Source organism: Lepidochelys kempii, chromosome 6 (assembly GCF_965140265.1).
Source record: "Lepidochelys kempii isolate rLepKem1 chromosome 6, rLepKem1.hap2, whole genome shotgun sequence".
Lineage (NCBI taxonomy): Eukaryota > Metazoa > Chordata > Testudines > Cheloniidae > Lepidochelys > Lepidochelys kempii.
In genome coordinates, this window is record NC_133261.1 from 1,467,509 (window position 1) to 1,486,949 (window position 19,441).

The window sequence follows — 19,441 nt, forward strand, 5'->3', positions numbered from 1 at the left end:
TTGGTTGCCAGATTCTGTCTCAGGCAAAGTCTGAAGCACGTCAGCAGGAACGCGCCCCGTCGGTGCCCCCCCAAAATATTAATGCAGCGGGGCTCTGCCTGTCTTGAATTGGAACCAAAATGACCAAAATGCTGCCTTGGAAGGCAAACATCACATTTCTGACACCAAACGTCTTCATCTACCCGACTGAAATTCTCCCTCGGGTCAACACAGAAATCAGCAGCAGTTTTAGGATCGTGACATTTACCCTGGAACCTGGTTTTTTCAGTATCTCTCGTACAGCTCTGTTCCAGTCGCCTGCCCAGTCTGTCATCTCTCAATCCCCAGCTTTCCGACAGGGACGGGGAAGATTTGACTGAGGTGAGGTGACACTGGAATCCTGCTGGGGGTTCGTGGCAGTGCAAAGGGCGGGGTTTGAATATGTAGGCGGTTCCTCTTGAAATTAACACACCCACTGGAATGAGGCCCCACCCAGAAACCTGGGAGAATCCTAAAAATCTTCCCTGAGTGTGATTTCTAGGAACCGCTTCCCCTGCGGCAAGTGCTGAGCCCGGGTCTGAAACAAGGACTAAGGGGGGAAAGGATGCAGCATTAATTTCGGCATACATAGCAATGAGCAATCCACAATGTATACGTGTAACGAGTAAATGAAACACCCTACTCCACTAGATTTTGAGGAACAGTCCTACCCCTCAATTTCCCCTAACAATTTCCCCTAACAAACTGTGTGATGTAAGACACCCACCACCCCAGGGTCTTCCAACGCACCAGTTCCCCACTTTGTTGCCCCCCCACTCACAGGTTGGGATAGTGGAATTTCCTCATCTGGGAATGTTCTCAGGAGGTCCATCTCCAAGACCTTATCCATAACAAAACAAAACAAAAAAACTACAGTCTTCATCTCTCTGGGCTGTGGTCAACCTCCACTGCTCTGAGACTGAAATGACGCTTAGGGTCAGCTCCCTCACTCAGGGCATATAAAGCACAGCCCTGTTGCCCTTTCATCCCGCAATAGGAATAACCACAATTTCATTTCCCATGCCCCAAAACTTCAATGAATTTTAACTAAAATGACCAAAATAGTCACTCTGGAATGCTGGGGGTAACCAAGATGCAAATGAGGTCTGGTCCATGCCAGCCCTTCCTCCGCTTCACCAGTAGATGGTAGCAGAGACCTCCTTCCTCACTAAGCTTCAGGGTAGCACTGAGTGAAAGTTTGAAGGCTGATCAATGTAGATTTGGCTTGACTGAAACCTTTCAGGGCTTAGTGTCAAATTCTTTTGATCGGGGAGAGGCGGGGGGGTGGGGGGGAAATCCTCCCAAAGCTTGAAATGGTTTGATTTTTTTTCTGATTGAACTTTTCTTGAAAAGAAAAGTTTCATTTGAACAGAAAAAATTTCCCTCCTGGACTTTTGGGACATTTTCGGGGGGGGGGTTCATTTCAGATCAACCCCAAATGATAATTTCCCCTCCCCTGTACCCCAATTTTCCAAAGGGCCAGAGAATAGAAGAAGTTGGGTGGACACAGCCCTGCCGCAGGGCAGAGGGCTACACCAGTGCGTCGTGGCTGCTTTCGATCGAACTAATGTCTAACCTACCTCTTCCTTGCTGCAGTTTAAGCCCGTATCTTCTGGTCCTGCCCGCAGCCATGAAGGAAAACAATCGGTCACCCTCCTCTTTATAAACAGTCTTTTACATTCTTGACGACTGTTCCCATGTGTCCCCCTCGGGCGGCTCTTCTCCAGACGAAACAAACCCAGTTTCTTCCAGTCTCTGCTCGTCGGCTGTGTTTCCTAGAGGAGGGGCCCATGGACTTGCTGATGACACGAGCATGATGCTGTGGATACCCGCGTCCACACCGGCCCTGTGCTTTTGCCACTTCAGCGCTGGCGTCACAGGGCTCGGTCCAGGCCGGGACACACGCCAGGAGCCGCGTTGCTGTGGGTTGTTTCCCAGGGCGGGCTGGGGGATACGCCGACCCCACCGTGGTACTTCCTTGTCTTCCGGGGCTGGTCAACCCACAATGCTCACGGATCCGCTGTCTCCGTGGAAGCAGGCACCTCACGCCGTTGGGTTTCACCTCATTTCCACCCTCTCCTGAGCACCTGGCCCTTAGACGGGGGGGCTGTTCTCTTCAGCTGAGCCGGGCAGGCCCCCCGTTGGGAGACTTTCCTGGGCTCCTGGGGCCTTGCTGTCTCTCCAGGTTTTCGGCCGGGCTGGGGTGGGCACAGGAGTCGCTCAAAACAGAACATTTTGCCAGGCCGGGAAGACGGCCGTCCATTGCGCTCAGTGGGGACGGTTCTGGAACCCAACATTTGCTCCGGGCCCCAGCTCGAAAACCGATCCTGGCCCAAACATCCCGCAACACCCGTGATGCCAGCGAGCTCCAGGCTTCCGTCCTTGGTGAACTCCCACGGGGACAATCGGCGCAGGGGTAATATACCTGCCCGGGCATGGGTGTGTCACCGGATGGGGCTACAGTCCAGGGGCGGGGCCAAAGCATGTGGGTGGGGCCATGCTGGGGCCCATGTGCCTAGGGCTATAGGGGGCTGGTTAATGGATGCTGAGGGGTTGAGGGGAAGGTGTGAGGGGGCCCTGCATGATCGCAATCTCTCAGCACTGAGATGCAGCTGCTTCTGGGGAGGGGCAGCTGGGGAACCTTCTAGGGTAACCCTGAGACAGGACCTGGCTCCTGGACTGGACTGTGAGCTGGGGGGAGGCTGGTGGTGGACAGCCCACCCTGGGAGGTAGCCACGTGGGCTCTGTGGGTGGGGGCAAAAGCACCCCTCACTACCCAACCACAGCCCCTATGTCACCATGACCAGGAGCACCAGCCCCATTGCCATCAGTCCCGTCAGTCCCGTCCTACTCCTTTTCAGCACTGTCCCCGGGACCTGCCTCCTCCACCTCCTATCACAGCATCCCTGCCCAGCTCCCTCCATTGCTCCCCCCTGCCCGTGGGATGTAAGAGATGCAGAAGAGAGAGGGGTGGAGATCAACCGCTGACTGCCCATGGGCCTGAGTCTGCAGAGAGCCTGAGCCCATCGCTCGGAGAGGAGGGAGCTGCTCTGAATATGCCTCTAGGGGGCAGGACTGGGGCATCCAAACCACAGGCAGCTGGGCTTGGATCGCTGGGAGGTGGGCAGTCTCTGTGGGGGGGGGTGGTTTCCGGGTAGCCCCTTCTACAGCTCCACAGCACCCCCTGCACGTGATTCTGAAGGGGGATGCTGCACCCCCACGACGGTGATCAAACATAAAACAGTTTTGCAGCAAGTTGTGGCCCTGGGCTCCAGGCCGCGTGTGTGGGTGGGATGCTGGGGAGAACGGAGGAGCCGTGTTGTGTGTGGAGTGGGGTGCAAGGAGTTGGCCAAACACCTCCCAAAGCAGGGGAAATGCTCATTAGGCCTGGGTTTTCCCTGGGGACTTGGGACTTTGCCGTGAACTAGGGCTTGGAGGGGAATCGGGTGCAGAGAAGAGCCACAGAAAGGAACCGGGGGCTGGAATGAAAACTTTCCAGTGGGAGACGAAGCTGTTTAGTGTCTCCAAGAGAATCCGAGAAACGTGGGGCTGGAAGGGACTTGGAGAGGGCACCAAGTCCCATCTCCGGCACTGAGGCAGGGCCAAGGAAACCTAGATCAGCCCTGACCGGTGTGTGTCCGACCTGCTGTCAAAAACCTCCAATGATGGGGATCCCCCAACCTCCCTGGGGAGCCTGGCCCAGAGCTCAGCTACCCTGAGAGTTCGAAAAGTGTCTCCTAATACCCAGCCCCTTGCTGCAAGCTAAGCTGCTTCCTTCTGGTCCGCCCTTCGCTGGACACGGAGCACACCCGCTCGCTGGCCTCTTTAGAGCGACCCTTGTTCTCCCGTCCCAGCTCAGCCTTCTCTTCCCCAGGCCGAACCCAGCCAGGACCTGCAACCGTCCCTCGCCGGCACACGAATGGGTTTGTCCTCGGACATGGAGGAAGGGAATGGGCATAGAAGAGTTTTATGTCCACACTGAGCCCTGCCAGGTCCTCCCCACAACCCACAAGCCCCCTGACCCTCCGAGAGCTGGGGACAGAACCCAGGAGTCCCTGCCTCTCAGCTCTCCTGCTCTAACCCACCAGCCCCCATTCCCCTCCCAGAGCTGGGGAGAGAACCCAGGAGTCCTGGCTCCTAACCCCAACCACTAGACACCCCCCCCTCCCGCTCCTGGAACTGGGGATAAAACCCAGGACTCCTGGCTCCCTGGCCTCCTGGGGGGGAGGGATAGCTCAGTGGTTTGAGCATTGGCCTGCTAAACCCAGGGTTGTGAGTTCAATCCTTGAGGGGGCCATTTAGGGATCTGGGGCAAAAATTGGGGATTGGTCCTGCTTTGAGCAGGGGGTTGGACTAGTTGATCTCCTGAGGTCCCTTCCAACCCTGATAGTCTATGATTCTATGATTAGCCCCTGCTCTAATCACTAGACTTCACTTCCTTCCCAAAGCAAAGGAGAGAACCCAGGAGTTCTGGCTCCCCTCCCAGCCCCACCTACCATTGGCTGTTCATATCCTCCCCTGTGGCTCCCCCCGCCGCCCTGGGAGCCAATCTGCTTCGGGGTCAGAGCCCGGCTGCTGGGCAGGAGGAAATAGAAACCAGCTGAGCTTTTACTTTCGTTTCCCCAGGATTAAATCTTGGACACGGGCAGAGCGAGCTGTGGGACAGGTAACGGGGGGCCAGCGACAGTTCCCGGGGGGCAGAATCGCCCCCTCCAGTCTATTTCCCCCCCACCCCCAGAGAACCCCCCTGAGATTGGAGTGGCTGGTTTCAAACCAGCGGCAGCTGGGGGGCACCGAAGGCAAATCCCGGCCTCTGGCTGGGGCCCGGCCCCCAACCCCCCAGCCCAGCCCCCCGGGTCCCCACGCAGCGAGCCGCGCCCGGCCGCCACGCCCGAGAGCTGCTTGAAAAGTCCCGAGCGGCTGAAAATCCCGCTGCCCCCGGGGCACTTGCGCTGCGGTGGGGAGGGGGGCGCCGATGGCAGCGGGCTCTCCCCAGGTGCGACGGCTGGGGACGCGCGGTTCCCTCCTGCAGCAGAGACGGAAATGAGTGGTGTTTAATGCCAGGGAGCCCGGACTCCTGGGTTCTCTCCCCAGCTCTGGGTCGGGAGTGGGGTCTAGTGGGTTAGAGCAGAGGGGGCTGGGAGCCAGGACTCCTGGGTTCTTTCCCCATTTCCGGGAGGGGAGTGGGGGCTAGTGGTTTTGTGCAGGGGGGACTGGGAGCCCAGACTCCTGGGTTCTCTCCCCAGGTCTGGGAGGGGAGTGGGTCTCGTGGGTTCGAGCAGGGAGCCAGGACTCCTGGGTTCTCTCCCCATCGCTAGAGGGAAGGAGTGGGTTAGAATGGGGAGGGGAGCTGGACCCCCTGGGTTCTGGGTGCAGTGGAATGAGGTGATGGCCAAAGAGAGTTTGCTCATTTCTTGAGGTGCAAGTGGGGATGGGGGAGTGCCCAGTACACAAGGAGAGCCCTGGGGAACTCAGCACTCAAGAATTGGGCTTTGGACATGGAGTGTCCCTGCCGTGCTCTGTGCCTCAGTTTCCCTCTCTGCCAGCCCTTCTGTTTGAGCTCAGGGGGTGTGAGAGGGTTAATGCATTGGTGTCCTGTTGTCTCAGTTCTCCAACAGAGTTTGGCTTTAGTCCCAGCCCAGGAGGAGGGGAGATTGGTCAACCGGAGCCCAGCCTGTCACCCGCTGCATTATGGGAAATGCAAATAATAAAGGGTAAGCACTCCAGTCCCACCCAATTCAGGTGTAACCCATTCCAGAGGTGGGGCTGGAGCCCATGAATCCTGGCTCACAGCCCCCCCCCCCACTGGACTCCAATCCCCTGCCCCCCGCCCCCACAGGTGGGATAGAACCCAGGAGTCCTGGCTCACAGGCCCCCTGCTGTGTGTCTCCCAGGCCGATCCCACCCCCCTCCTCGAAGCCAACTCCAGAGGGGATGGTGGAGCGACTCCAGGAGGACGTCACCTGCTCCATCTGCCTGGACGTCTTGGAGGACCCCGTCTCCATCGTGTGTGGCCACAACTTCTGCCGGGGCTACCTCGCGGCTCACTGGAGTGGGGTCTCGGCTTGGGGGTACCAGTGCCCCGAGTGCCGGGCTCCCTGCTCCAGGAACCAGATGACCCCAGACACACGTCTCAAAAGCCTGGTGGAGAAAATCAGAGACCTGCCACGTGAAGGGACGTTGACAGGAACAGGGACAGCGAGCCCTGAGGTGAGTGAAGCCCTCCTGAGGCTGGTCCAGAGATGCAGCCACCTCTGGGGCGGGGCGGGGGGGGAACAGCTGCATGTTTGCTCCCTGCAGCACGGTGTCCCCTATCTCCACGCTGGGGCCCTGGGGTCAGGGGGAAGGCCGGCTAAGGGGATTCCTGTGTGCCTTTAGCAACCGGTCAGGTCTCTGGGCTGCTAAGGGGGGAGCTGGGCACTCAGGGCTCAGACCTGCTGATAAGAAATTAACCAGCAAGCTAACAGGCTGTGACTCCAGACAGGGGGCCCCGGTGAGGGGACATGGACTAGCTGGAAGTGGGGGGGAGAGGATGGGACATGGGGCCTTTCCCCTCTTGGGGGCACTGGCTTGGATGGTGGGACTGGCTGGTCCAGGGGGTGGGAATGGGGCTCTGATCCGGGGGAGAAGGGAGTCACCAGCTCAGGGGTGGGGTCCCAGCTCTGATCCTGCTCTGTCCCTGCAGCCGGGGCCAGGGGCTCGGCCAGAGCCGGGGCGCCCGGTGCAGCTGGTGCGTTTGGACAAGGAATGGGACTTGATCCTGGACGAGGAGGCCCTGAGCCGCTGCCTGGAGCAGGGTGGGGTGGGGGATGCCCCCGTCTGCCTGGTGTCCATCATCGGGGAGCAGCGCCGGGGCAAATCCTTCCTGCTGAACTACCTGCTGCGTCGGCTCCGGAGCCTGGTGAGTGCAGCCCTGATCCCCTCCCAGAACCAAGGAGATAACCCAGGAGTCCTGGCTCCCGCCCCCCCCGCTCTAACTCACTAGACTCCACTCCCCTCCCAGAACTGGGGATAGAACCCAGGAGTCCTGGCTCCCAGGCCCCCCTGCTCTAACCCACTAGACCATCTAGACTCTTGTCTGTGTGTCTGTCTCAGCCTGTCAATCATCTTTCCAGTGCGCTGGTCCCCATGCTACTTGCCTGCTAATAAAATACTCACAGTCCCCCTGCCCCCACCCTGCACTAATTGCGCCACTCTCTATGTGTTCTCCCCCCCCCCCCCCCAGGACGTGAAGGATGGATCCTGGATGGGCCGGGAGGAGGAGCCCCTGGAGGGGTTCGAGTGGCGAGTTGGTGCCCACAGCGTCACCAAGGGGGTGTGGGCGTGGAGTCAGCCCTTCTGGGTCCCCTCCGAGGGGGGGCAGGTGAGTGGGAAGAGGGGTGGGGAAATGGGGTGGGGGGGATGAGTGACTGCAGTAGATCTCTACTTGGGGAAGCAGAGCAGACAGAGCTTGGGTGGGCTCGGAGACCTGGTAGTCAGGGAACACAGAGCCCACCAGGGGCTGGGTCTCACTGGGTGCTGGGGCATGTGGGGGGCAGAGTGGGGAGCTGGCATGAGACACTGGCCCGTGGCTCCCCAGGTGGCCGTGCTGCTGGTCGACACCGAGGGCTCCATGGACATCGCCAGAGACACGGAGACCAGCGTGAAACTCTCCGCCCTCTCCATGCTGCTTGGCTCCTACCAGGTAGGCAGTAGGGGGCGCTGTGCCGCAGGGAGCGGGGCAGGGCTCAGCAGGGGGCGCTCTCCCATTGCAGCCAGGGCCGGCCCCAATGCCCCAGGTTGGCACTAGGGGGCGCTGTGCTGCGGGGAGAGGGTCGTGCTGGTTTCTGTCTCTAACCCTGTCCTCTCTGATGACTTGCAGATCCTGAATGTTTCCAGCCAGCTAAAGGACCCCGATCTAGAATATCTGGAGGTGAAGCGGGAGGAGGGCAGGACGTGGTGCCATTCTCCTAGAGCCCCAATGGGGTAGTCTGCCCATTCTACAGCTGGGGAAACTGAGGCCCAGAGAGAATCAATGACTTGCCTGAGGTCACATGGGGAGTTTGTGGAACAGCCAGAGATAGAAGCCAGGAGTCCTGGCTTCCAGCCTCCACTTCTGCTGTTTTAACCACTAGACCCCACTCCCCTCCCAGAGCTGGGGATGGAACCCAGATGTCCTGGGGCCGTATCCAGCAGGGCCCAACTTCTGTGCTGCTCCAGGGTCTGTAATTCACCAGGACTCTGGGAACATCTCAATATTTGGCATCTTGATCTATTCTGCTCCTACCGTCGGTGGGCACAGGGGGCAAACAGAGCCCTGGGCAGGGGGTAGGGGAACCTTGACTTGCAGTTCTGCTCTTTGGCCACTAGGTGTCTCTGCAGCAGAGGGGGAAAGCCCTGGGACCCGGGGAACAGACCCAGACCAAGCTGGAGGGGCTGCTTTATGGGTGGCAGGGGGGTGTTTGTTGGTAGGATTTTCACCCCCACCTGCCACGAGGGCACACGCTGCCTCCCTGCCCCAGAGATCTCAGTCCCCTGCTCTCTCTGCTCTGCAGATGTTTCTGCACGTGGCCGAAGAGGTGGGAAAGGAATACGGGCTGGAGTCCATTCAGGTGAGACGACTTTCCCCCCCGTTCCCGCACCCTACCCCATGCAATCCCCTCGCCCCACTGCGTGGGTTGCTTCTGCCCCAGCCACTCCCTGCCCCACACCCGAGGGGTTCAGCCTTCCCCTCCTGAGATTGTCCTGTCTCCCCTGCAGCACCTAGACCTGCTGGTGCGGGATTGGAGCAGCTCCTTGGTCCTTGGAACGGACGGTGGGAAGGAGCATCTGAGAGACGTCCAACAGGTGAGTGTGGGGCTTGACATGGTGCCTTTGCCCTCTGGGGGGTGCTGGCTCTGATCTGGGCCCAGGGCAAGGGCCTGGCTGGCTCAGGGGAGCAGGGAATGGGTCCCGGAGTATTTCCCTCCATTGATATCTCACTTTGCTGATTCCCCCGGCTCTGGCAGATGCTGGCCGTGAGGTCCCCTTGCAAACACCCCAAGGCCCTGGAAGCTCTGAACAGAAGCAAAACCCGCTGTTACCTGATGCCCTTCCCTGGCAAGCGGATCATGACTGGAAGCGAGGGATGCGTGAGAGGTAGCGGACTCGGGACAGCAGCTCTGAGCCTGCACGATGGGGCGTCTCCGTCTCTGCCGGGGAATGGGCCGTGGGGGGATGCTCCGGCTTTCGGTTCATTGCCATGTCCCTCCCCTTTGCAGACATGGATGAGGATTTCCGGGACAGCCTGAGGGACTACATCACCGGCTTGGTGGCCTCAGCCGGTCACAACATCTGGCGGGACCGGCACGGGGTGCTGGTGACCGGGTCACAGCTCGCTGCCAAGATAAAGGTGTGGATTGGCCAGCTGGGCATGGGGTCTCAGTAGGGGGCGCTCTCCCCTGGCAGTCAGCGCTGGTCCCAATACCCTATGGTGGCACTAGGGGGCGCTGTGTTGCGGGGAGCGGGGTGGGGGCTTCGCCCTTTTTGCTGAACTTTTAGTTAGTTAAGAATGAGGGTTGTGTTTATAGCCTAGCAGAATCCCAGCTTGGATGATTCTACCGAGCCTTCCTAAATCATCCAGGGAAGTTCTTCATTTCCCCCGCCAAACTGATTCCCACCGTTGTCTTATGGCTGTTCCCAAGCTGCCCTGCCCCAGAGGTGGCTGCATCTCAGCGCCGGGCGAGCCATCCCCATGTTCCCACTTTTCTAAGCCCTGTGGAGTCTGTATTGTGATTTCTTGTGCTTTCTTTGCAGGAATTCTCTGATCTGATGAAGAAACATTGCTTCGGCTTCTCCTCTCCCACTCAGGTACCTTCTCTGACCTGATCAAGGGGTGTGTCCCTCCTCCTGAATTCACTTCTGATGCAAAACTGTAGCCTACTTTTGTCTTATTACTGCTGCCTTGCCCAAAAGGTGGCTGCATCTCATGTCGGGCAAGCCATCCCCGTGTCGTGTTGCTGTGAGGCTATTCCCCAGCTGCTCCTTCCCCTCCCACAATGTTCTTGTCAGCAAGTTAAAGAAGTATGGGCTGGATGAATGGACTATAAGGTGGATAGAAAGCTGGCTAGATTGTTGCGCCTAATGGGTAGTGATCCATGGCTCCATGTCTAGTTGGCAGCCGGTATCAAGTGGAGTGCCCCAAGGGTCGGTCTGGGGCCGGTTTTGTTCAATATCTTCATTAATGATCTGGAGGATGGCGTGGATTGCACCCTCAGCAAGGTTGCAGATGACACTAAACTGGGAGGAGTGGTAGATACACTGTAGGGTAGGGATAGGATCCAGAGGGCTCTAGACAAATTAGAGGTTTGGGCCAAAAGAAATCTGATGAGGTTCAACAAGGACAAGTGCAGAGTCCTGCACTTAGGACGGAAGAATCCAATGCACCGCAACAGACTAGGGACCGAATGGCTCGGCAGCAGTTCTGCGGAAAAGGACCTAGGGGTGACAGTGGACGAGAAGCTGGATGTGAGTCAGCAGTGTGCCCTTGTTGCCAAGAAGGCCAATGGCATGTTGGGATGTATAAGTAGGGGCATTGCCAGCAGATCGAGGGACGTGATTGTTCCCCTCTCTTCGACATTGGTGAGGCCTCATCTGGAGTACTGTGTCCAGTTTTGGGCCCCACACTACAAGAAGGATGTGGAAAAATTGGAAAACGTCCAGCAGAGGGCAACAAAAATGATTAGGGGGCTGGAGCACATGACTTCTGAGGAGAGGCTGAGGGAGCTGGGATTGTTTAACCTGCGGAGGAGAAGAATGAGGGGGGATTTGATAGCTGCTTTCAGCTACCTGAGAGGGGGTTCCAAAGAGGATGGCTCTAGACTGTTCTCAGTGGTAGCTGATGACAGAACAAGGAGTAATGGTCTCAAGTTGCAGTGGGGGAGGTTTAGGTTGGATATTAGGAAAAGCTTTTCTCTAGGAGGGTGGTGAAACACTGGAATGCGTTACCTAGGGAGGTGGTGGAATCTCCTTCCTTAGAAGTTTTTAAGGTCAGGCTTGACAAAGCCCTGTCTGGGATGATTTAGTTGAGGATTGGTCCTGCTTTGAGCAGGGGGTTGGACTAGATGACCTCCTGAGGTCCCTTCCAACCCTGATAGTCTGTGATTCTCCCCCAACCCCAGAAGTGGCTGCATCTCAGCACTGGGTGAGCCCATCCCTATTCAGTGTTGTGTGTGGCTGTTGCCATATGCTCCTCCCCAGAGGTGGCTTCATCTCAGGAGTGTGTTGACACTTGTTGGAAAATATTTGTTTTTTTCCCCCTGCAGAGAAATTTGAGTTTCCGGCAAAATATGAAAAGCTGAAATACTTATAGTTTGGCTCTGCATGCTCCCTTTTCTCCCCATAAATCAGCTCTCTGGTCGGAGTGCAGCTCCCATGATGCACCATAGAGGAGGGAGATGGTGTATCATGGGGCTTGTAGTTTGGGTGCCTGGCTTCAGGCTGAGCTGCCGTGGTGGCTCATGGGAGTTGTAGTTTCACACTGGCTAGTGGCATCGCTCTGTTACATGAGGTTGCTGCAGTTGCTAGGTGGAGACAGGGCCCCATAAACTGCGGCTCACCCCGGCCTTGTCCTCCCTGTGCAGATGGCCATCACCTTCCACAACCAGAGAGTCCTGGACAGGGCCAGCACAGACCACACTGTGTTTTTGAGGGAGAAGGTGAGTCTGTGCGGCGGGGGCCCCTGTGCTCCAGCCAGGGGAACCCAGGGAACTGTCCTGGCCAACCCCACTGGCTGTGGGCTTTGGGGTAGGAGACAGGACCTCGTATCTCCAGCTCCCAGGGTGACTGTAGAGATGGGAGGCTCAAACTCCTGCACCGGGGTTGGGAGTGGGGGAGGGAATAAGTTTGCCCTGTGGCCAGCTGCAGTGGTGGAGGCCTCATGGGCCAGGTGGCTCACGGGCTGGACCAGGAGTCAAAACTCCTGGCTTTTGTTTATGGTACTGTCGCTGACTCCCCTGGGCTCATCACTGAGACACTCTGGGCCTCGGTTTCCCCATCTATCAAAGTGGGAGAATGATCTTGCCCTTGGGTGTTTTAGCCTGTGAGCTTTTTGGGGCAGGGATGGCCTCTCACTGAGTTTGTGTGCTGCGCGACGGGAGGGCCCCCATCTCGGTCCAGGTCTGTGGTGCGCCCAGCATGAGGGGGCCCCCCATCTCAGTCCTGGTTTGTGCCGTACCCGGCACGAAGGGGAGCCCCATCTCAGTCGGGAGGGTGGGGTCCATGCAGCGCTTGTCCCTTCTAACGCTCTTGGCCGTCTCCTCTCCCGGCGGGCGCAGGATGGCGACTCCCGGAACATGGTCGCCTGCCTGAAGGTGCGGCCGAACAAGATGGCGGAGCTGTTCGCGGAGCGGCGCGGGCAGTTGCTCTGGCGGTGCCGGACGGACATGCGGGAGCCGGCGCCGGAGAAAGAGGCCCAGCTGACGGAGCTGGAGGCGGTGCTGACGCGGGAGGCCGAGACCTTCCTGGAGAGCTACGGGAAGCGCTTCAAGAAATTTGCCATTTTGGTGGGCGTGAGCGTGGGGGCGCTGGCCCTGGGACCGGTGGGGGGCGCTGCCGGTGCCGGGATTGCCGCCGCTGTCATCGCTGCGGAGGCGGCTGGGGTGCTCGCCGTGGCCGAGGTGGTGGCCATTGGGGTTGGGGCGGGCGCCGTGGCCGGGATGTGTGTGGGCGGGGGCGTGGGCGGGGGAGTTGGTGGGAACATCGCCCAGAAGGATAGGCAGAGGGCCAAGGCTCCTGGCGGCAGGAGGGAGGAGGAGGACGGCACTGAGGATCTATCCGACGAGAAACCCCTGATCTGATCGGTGCCCCCCCACAATCTGGGGCTGACGAATGGGGTGACAAGACAGCAGCATGGCCTGGACACATCCCCCACAAGCCACCCCAGAGCAGGGAGCCGTTGCCCCCAGATTCTAAGAAGGGATGTTTAGATCCTCTCATCCGATCTGCTGTGCCACCCAGGCTGGAAAATGCCGCCCACTTCCCCCTGCCTTGGGCCCGATATCTCCTTTGCACTAAATCATTTCCCAGAAAGGCGGCCAGTCCGGCTCGGAATCCGGAAAAGACGGAGACCCCCACCGCTTTCCTGCTGGTGAATCACCCGCGCTGTGAGAAATCGAGTGCCTCATTTCCAACTGGAGTTTCTCGCTTTAACTTGCAGCCCTCGGTTCTCGCTCTGCCTTCCTCCAACGTTGCAGGGCCACTCCGGCTGCAACACAAAGCACTTGGAAACGCCCTGCCGATGGTCCTGTCCCGAGATCACCCACTGGGGGTGACCATGGGCACCTGGCTTAGTTCCTACAGGGGCAGCCTTGTTGTCTGGTCCTAGAGGATAGATATCCAGCCACTCCTATGAGCGGGAAGACAGGTCCAGGGGAGCGGACACAGAAAGACATGGATTGGGTTTCCTGCTCTACCATGGGCTTCCTCTGTGACTTTGGCCAAGTCACTTAGTTTCTCTGTGCCTCAGTTTCCCATCTGTATACTGAGGATAATAATGCATTGAAAGATGGTGAGGGGTTTGAGCTCCACTGAGAGAAAGCGCTATCCAAGAAACAGGCATCGTTATGTATTCTGCGGGAGGGCTATAAAAACAGGAGTTGGGCTTGAGGATTTCCAACCAATGAGGGCTCGGGCTAGGGGTACTCTCCAGCTGTTCCATGCCCAGGCCAGCCTCAGCTGGCGCCTACGATCCCGTAGGCCGCTGTAGCGTGAGGTACGGGGTCAGCTCCATCATGGCTTTGCCTTGGTGAGCCGGGAGCGCCCCTTCCCATCACAGATTCCAAGGCCTGGATAACAGGGGCCATGACCCTGCACTGAATTAATCCCTGCTTGAACTGGAGTGATCTGTTAGAGAAACTTCCCATCTCTATTTAAAAATGGACAATGATGGCGAATCTGCCACGACCCTTGGTAAATTTTTCCAATTGTTCACTGTTAAAAATTTCTGCCTTACTTCCAGTCTGAATTTTGTTGAGCTTCAACGTCCAGCCATTGGAGCATGTTAGACCTTTCTGTGCTAGACTGAAGGACCCATTATGAAATATTTGTTCCCCAGGTGGGTACTTATGGACTGGGACCCAGTCACCCCTTAACCTGCTCTTTGAGTCCTATCTTCCTAAGAACTCCTTGGAAACCTAATATCAGGGCTGCAGGTTTTCAAAGGCTGCACCTCTTGGTACCTAAGAAGAGAAAGCAGAAGTCACTTGAGACTGTGGTCTGCAAAGTGTCCAATGGGAGAAGTTAGGTTTCTGCTGGAAGGTGGCCGGTCAACAGGTCTTGGGTGCAGGACAGTCTCAGAGCAATGGAGGCATTTAAGCAATTTCCTTTGTGCCCAACAGGAGGAAAGATATTTGGGGTACTGTGTTAGGGTGTCAATGTATGGATGAGTGCGTGCGTGAGTCTGTGAGCACCTGTAAATGACTGTCATGGGGAGTGCTAGAGAGTAATCTCCCAGATCTAAATAACTGTGAAGTTCTAACTCTTCGAACCTTGCATGGTGAGTTCCTAATTTTGGGACAAGTCTCCACAGAAACTATCAGCTGTAATTCGCTTCAGGGAAGATACAACTTCTGTTTAACGGAAGGACTTTAAACTGCTCTTGGGGGAATTCTGCGCCAAAAAAATTTAAAATCCTGCGCAGAGTTTAAATTTCTGCACATTTTATTTGTCAAAATAACCTTATATAATCACACCAGTTTCATTTATTTTGGTAATTTATTTCAAAATACCTGTCGGCAAGTATTTCTGTAACAGTCCAGACACCCACACAAATTGCCCCAAGAGTAGAAAGTTGAAGAAACCCTGACAACTCAGTTCCTGCTTTTCTGCCCCTTCCCTCCCCTGCTTCCATGAGCTCAGGTGTCCCCACCTCCTCAGCCCAGCCATTCACACCTCCTCCCCTGCCCAGAGCCTGCACCTGTCACCCAAACCCCATCCCAGAGCCCGCATGCCAGACTACCTCCCCCACTCAAACTCCCTCCCAGCTCCCAACCTCTCACCCCTTCTGCACCCAAACTCGCTCCCGGAGCCTGCCCCCCAGTCCCATACCCCAGAGCTCCTCCCCCATCCAAAGCCTTAGGCAGGTGGGGGGGCGGAGTTTTGGGGGGCAGGGTTTGGGTTGCATGAGTGACATTATTGGCCCCCTGGGAGGATTTGAGGACTGGCACTCAGTAAATTGAGGTAAATTGAGTTTGAGACCCCTGCCTTAGATCTACACATTTTTTATGCCGTCCAATCCACGATTCCCTTGCTGCACACTAAGTGTGTCGTTCTTTTCCTCGCCTTGGAGGACGTGGGGAACAATTGATCAGCTTCCTCTTTAGAACAATCTTTGACATATAGGGCGACTGTTCTCAGGTCCCTCCCCAGCCTTCTCTTCCCTAAACATGCCAGGTTCTTTCAACCATTCCTCATAGGCCCTGTCTTCTTAAACCGCTGATCGTGTTTGTCACGCTCCTCTGGACTCTCTTCAATTTGTCCATCTGTCTTAAAATGCGGTGATGAAAACTGGAGATAAGATGCCAGCGGAAGCTTCACCAGTGCTGAGTAGAAGGGGACAGTTGCCTCCTGAGTCTGACATATGACCTTCCCGTTAACACACCCCACGTGACATTCCCCATTTTCGCACCCCATCCCACTCTTGTCTTTGTTGATTTGACTGCGTTGATGACTTGATTCTAATTCCGCTGCTGCTAATTTGGCTACTTGATCTTATTTTCACCTCAACTGGAGAATGGCTGAGGCAGTTGGGTAGAGTTTGTACCAGCTTGGTCTCAGTGATCTGTTTTCTTGACTTTGTATTTGTGGTGGGTTGTTTTACTTGTAATAAAATGGCGAGAAAGCAGACTGGGTCATCTTTTCTTTCAATCAGCAACTTGAGCCGGAACCATAGAGAATCTTTGGCTGGTACATCATCAAGTGGCCTCTCTCCCCACACACGGACGCTCCTGGAACCACCTGAGGAAGAAAGACTGAATTGGGGGAAGTGCTGGTCCCAGGCTAAAAGGATTTCTTAGCCAAACTCGGTAAACTGCTTGTATCATCAGCCAGGGTGAGAAATTGCTCATTCATATCCAGTCTTGCGAGGATTTTAGGCTTTGTTGGCCTAAACCAGTGTGCCCTTCAGTGAAGTGTCTGGGGAACATCTCAGCATCACATCGAGGGGAGAGCGAACATAGTAATGAGTTTACTTTGTCCAGATCCCTGTGCAGTGTGAGAGGGTAGAATTCTGGGTTTATACTCCAGCAGGGGCGTGTGAGCTGGGGATTATCTGTTGTTGGCTCATGCAGAGGCTGGCCAGAGCCCCCATGTAACTGCAGCTGGGTGTGTCCCTGCCTGTGGGAATGCTGATGGAAGTGTAGGACCAGGAGCCGTCTGCAGCTTGTCACAGCAGCACAGTGGGAGAGGGAGCCCAGGCTGGTGGGTCAGTGGTACCCCAGTTTCAGGTGGCAGCCTGGGGGAACCTGTCACAAATTACCTCCCCTGTCTTACACATGATGCTCCTGCAGCCTTTTCATTGTATCTCAGGCTTTCCTCCTGTTTTCTCCAGCAACGGTGTGAACTTTCTCAGTGTTGGATTGTGGGGTTACTCCATAGCCCCTGTTTTCCTCCCTGGGATCTCCCTCCAAGAGGTTTGCTCCTGCCCCACAATGAGAGAGGCTGGGGCATGCTTCGTACTCTCATTTGCTGCTGTACTATAAACCATCAAAAGGAATGGACTATACTGGTCCCAGTCCCTGGGGTGCTGTCCTGCAAAGGGAACCAGAGGACCCCCCGAGAAGTGCTTTTGATCCTTTCAGCCACCCCATCCGCTTGGGGGTGTGCTGGGGTGGCCGGGTTTTGTGGATGCCTAGACTCTCCCCAACCCATCAAAAAATGTTGGATTCAACTTGTTTCCCTTAATATGTGAGTAACTCACCCTGGAGCCCAAAGGTGGTGAGGGATTTGTTCCCTGGGAGCCCGGCTGCTGTCACAGCCTCTGGATTTCCTTGGGGAAGCCTCAGGCCATTTTGTGAAGTGCTCTGTAGCTACCAGCGAATCTTGGTTGCCAGATTCTGTCTCAGGCAAAGTCTGAAGCACGTCAGCAGGAACGCGCCCCGTCGGTGCCCCCCCAAAATATTAATGCAGCGGGGCTCTGCCTGTCTTGAATTGGAACCAAAATGACCAAAATGCTGCCTTGGAAGGCAAACATCACATTTCTGACACCAAACGTCTTCATCTACCCGACTGAAATTCTCCCTCGGGTCAACACAGAAATCAGCAGCAGTTTTAGGATCGTGACATTTACCCTGGAACCTGGTTTTTTCAGTATCTCTCGTACAGCTCTGTTCCAGTCGCCTGCCCAGTCTGTCATCTCTCAATCCCCAGCTTTCCCACGGGGACGGGGAAGATTTGACTGAGGTGAGGTGACACTGGAATCCTGCTGGGGGTTCGTGGCAGTGCAAAGGGCGGGGTTTGAATATGTAGGCGGTTCCTCTTGAAATTAACACACCCACTGGAATGAGGCCCCACCCAGAAACCTGGGAGAATCCTAAAAATCTTCCCTGAGTGTGATTTCTAGGAACCGCTTCCCCTGCGGCAAGTGCTGAGCCCGGGTCTGAAACAAGGACTAAGGGGGGAAAGGATGCAGCATTAATTTGGGCATACATAGCAATGAGCAATCCACAATGTATACGTGTAACGAGTAAATGAAACACCCTACTCCACTAGATTTTGAGGAACAGTCCTACCCCTCAATTTCCCCTAACAAACTGTGTGATGTAAGACACCCACCACCCCAGGGTCTTCCAACGCACCAGTTCCCCACTTTGTTGCCCCCCCACTCACAGGTTGGGATAGTGGAATTTCCTCATCTGGGAATGTTCTCAGGAGGTCCATCTCCAAGACCTTATCCATAACAAAACAAAACAAAAAAACTACAGTCTTCATCTCTCTGGGCTGTGGTCAACCTCCACTGCTCTGAGACTGAAATGACGCTTAGGGTCAGCTCCCTCACTCAGGGCATATAAAGCACAGCCCTGTTGCCCTTTCATCCCGCAATAGGAATAACCACAATTTCATTTCCCATGCCCCAAAACTTCAATGAATTTTAACTAAAATGACCAAAATAGTCACTCTGGAATGCTGGGGGTAACCAAGATGCAAATGAGGTCTGGTCCATGCCAGCCCTTCCTCCGCTTCACCAGTAGATGGTAGCAGAGACCTCCTTCCTCACTAAGCTTCAGGGTAGCACTGAGTGAAAGTTTGAAGGCTGATCAATGTAGATTTGGCTTGACTGAAACCTTTCAGGGCTTAGTGTCAAATTCTTTTGATCGGGGAGAGGCGGGGGGGTGGGGGGGAAATCCTCCCAAAGCTTGAAATGGTTTGATTTTTTTTCTGATTGAACTTTTCTTGAAAAGAAAAGTTTCATTTGAACAGAAAAAATTTCCCTCCTGGACTTTTGGGACATTTTCGGGGGGGGGGTTCATTTCAGATCAACCCCAAATGATAATTTCCCCTCCCCTGTACCCCAATTTTCCAAAGGGCCAGAGAATAGAAGAAGTTGGGTGGACACAGCCCTGCCGCAGGGCAGAGGGCTACACCAGTGCGTCGTGGCTGCTTTCGATCGAACTAATGTCTAACCTACCTCTTCCTTGCTGCAGTTTAAGCCCGTATCTTCTGGTCCTGCCCGCAGCCACGAAGGAAAACAATCGGTCACCCTCCTCTTTATAAACAGTCTTTTACATTCTTGACGACTGTTCCCATGTGTCCCCCTCGGGCGGCTCTTCTCCAGACGAAACAAACCCAGTTTCTTCCAGTCTCTGCTCGTCGGCTGTGTTTCCTAGAGGAGGGGCCCGTGGACTTGCTGATGACACGAGCATGATGCTGTGGATACCCGCGTCCACACCGGCCCTGTGCTTTTGCCACTTCAGCGCTGGCGTCACAGGGCTCGGTCCAGGCCGGGACACACGCCAGGAGCCGCGTTGCTGTGGGTTGTTTCCCAGGGCGGGCTGGGGGATACGCCGACCCCACCGTGGTACTTCCTTGTCTTCCGGGGCTGGTCAACCCACAATGCTCACGGATCCGCTGTCTCCGTGGAAGCAGGCACCTCACGCCGTTGGGTTTCACCTCATTTCCACCCTCTCCTGAGCACCTGGCCCTTAGACGGGGGGGCTGTTCTCTTCAGCTGAGCCGGGCAGGCCCCCCGTTGGGAGACTTTCCTGGGCTCCTGGGGCCTTGCTGTCTCTCCAGGTTTTCGGCCGGGCTGGGGTGGGCACAGGAGTCGCTCAAAACAGAACATTTTGCCAGGCCGGGAAGACGGCCGTCCATTGCGCTCAGTGGGGACGGTTCTGGAACCCAACATTTGCTCCGGGCCCCAGCTCGAAAACCGATCCTGGCCCAAACATCCCGCAACACCCGTGATGCCAGC

At 56.3% G+C, this 19,441-nt stretch overlaps 2 protein-coding genes across 2 annotated transcripts in view; both read left to right on the plus strand.

Moving 5' to 3' along the window:
• LOC140912299 (RING finger protein 112-like) overlaps positions 1-15,983 on the plus strand; it is a 49,810-nt gene extending 33,827 nt beyond the window's left edge. Inside the window, exons 14-20 of the mRNA XM_073346517.1 lie at positions 8,553-8,609; positions 8,758-8,844; positions 9,006-9,135; positions 9,258-9,388; positions 9,793-9,846; positions 11,619-11,693; positions 12,312-15,983. Of these exons, the coding sequence (XP_073202618.1) occupies positions 8,553-8,609; positions 8,758-8,844; positions 9,006-9,135; positions 9,258-9,388; positions 9,793-9,846; positions 11,619-11,693; positions 12,312-12,833 (1,056 nt within the window). The 3' untranslated portion in view covers positions 12,834-15,983. The remainder of the gene's footprint in view (positions 1-8,552; positions 8,610-8,757; positions 8,845-9,005; positions 9,136-9,257; positions 9,389-9,792; positions 9,847-11,618; positions 11,694-12,311) is intronic.
• Positions 1-19,441, plus strand: part of LOC140912223 (prostasin-like) — a 133,540-nt gene that overhangs the window by 35,123 nt on the left and 78,976 nt on the right.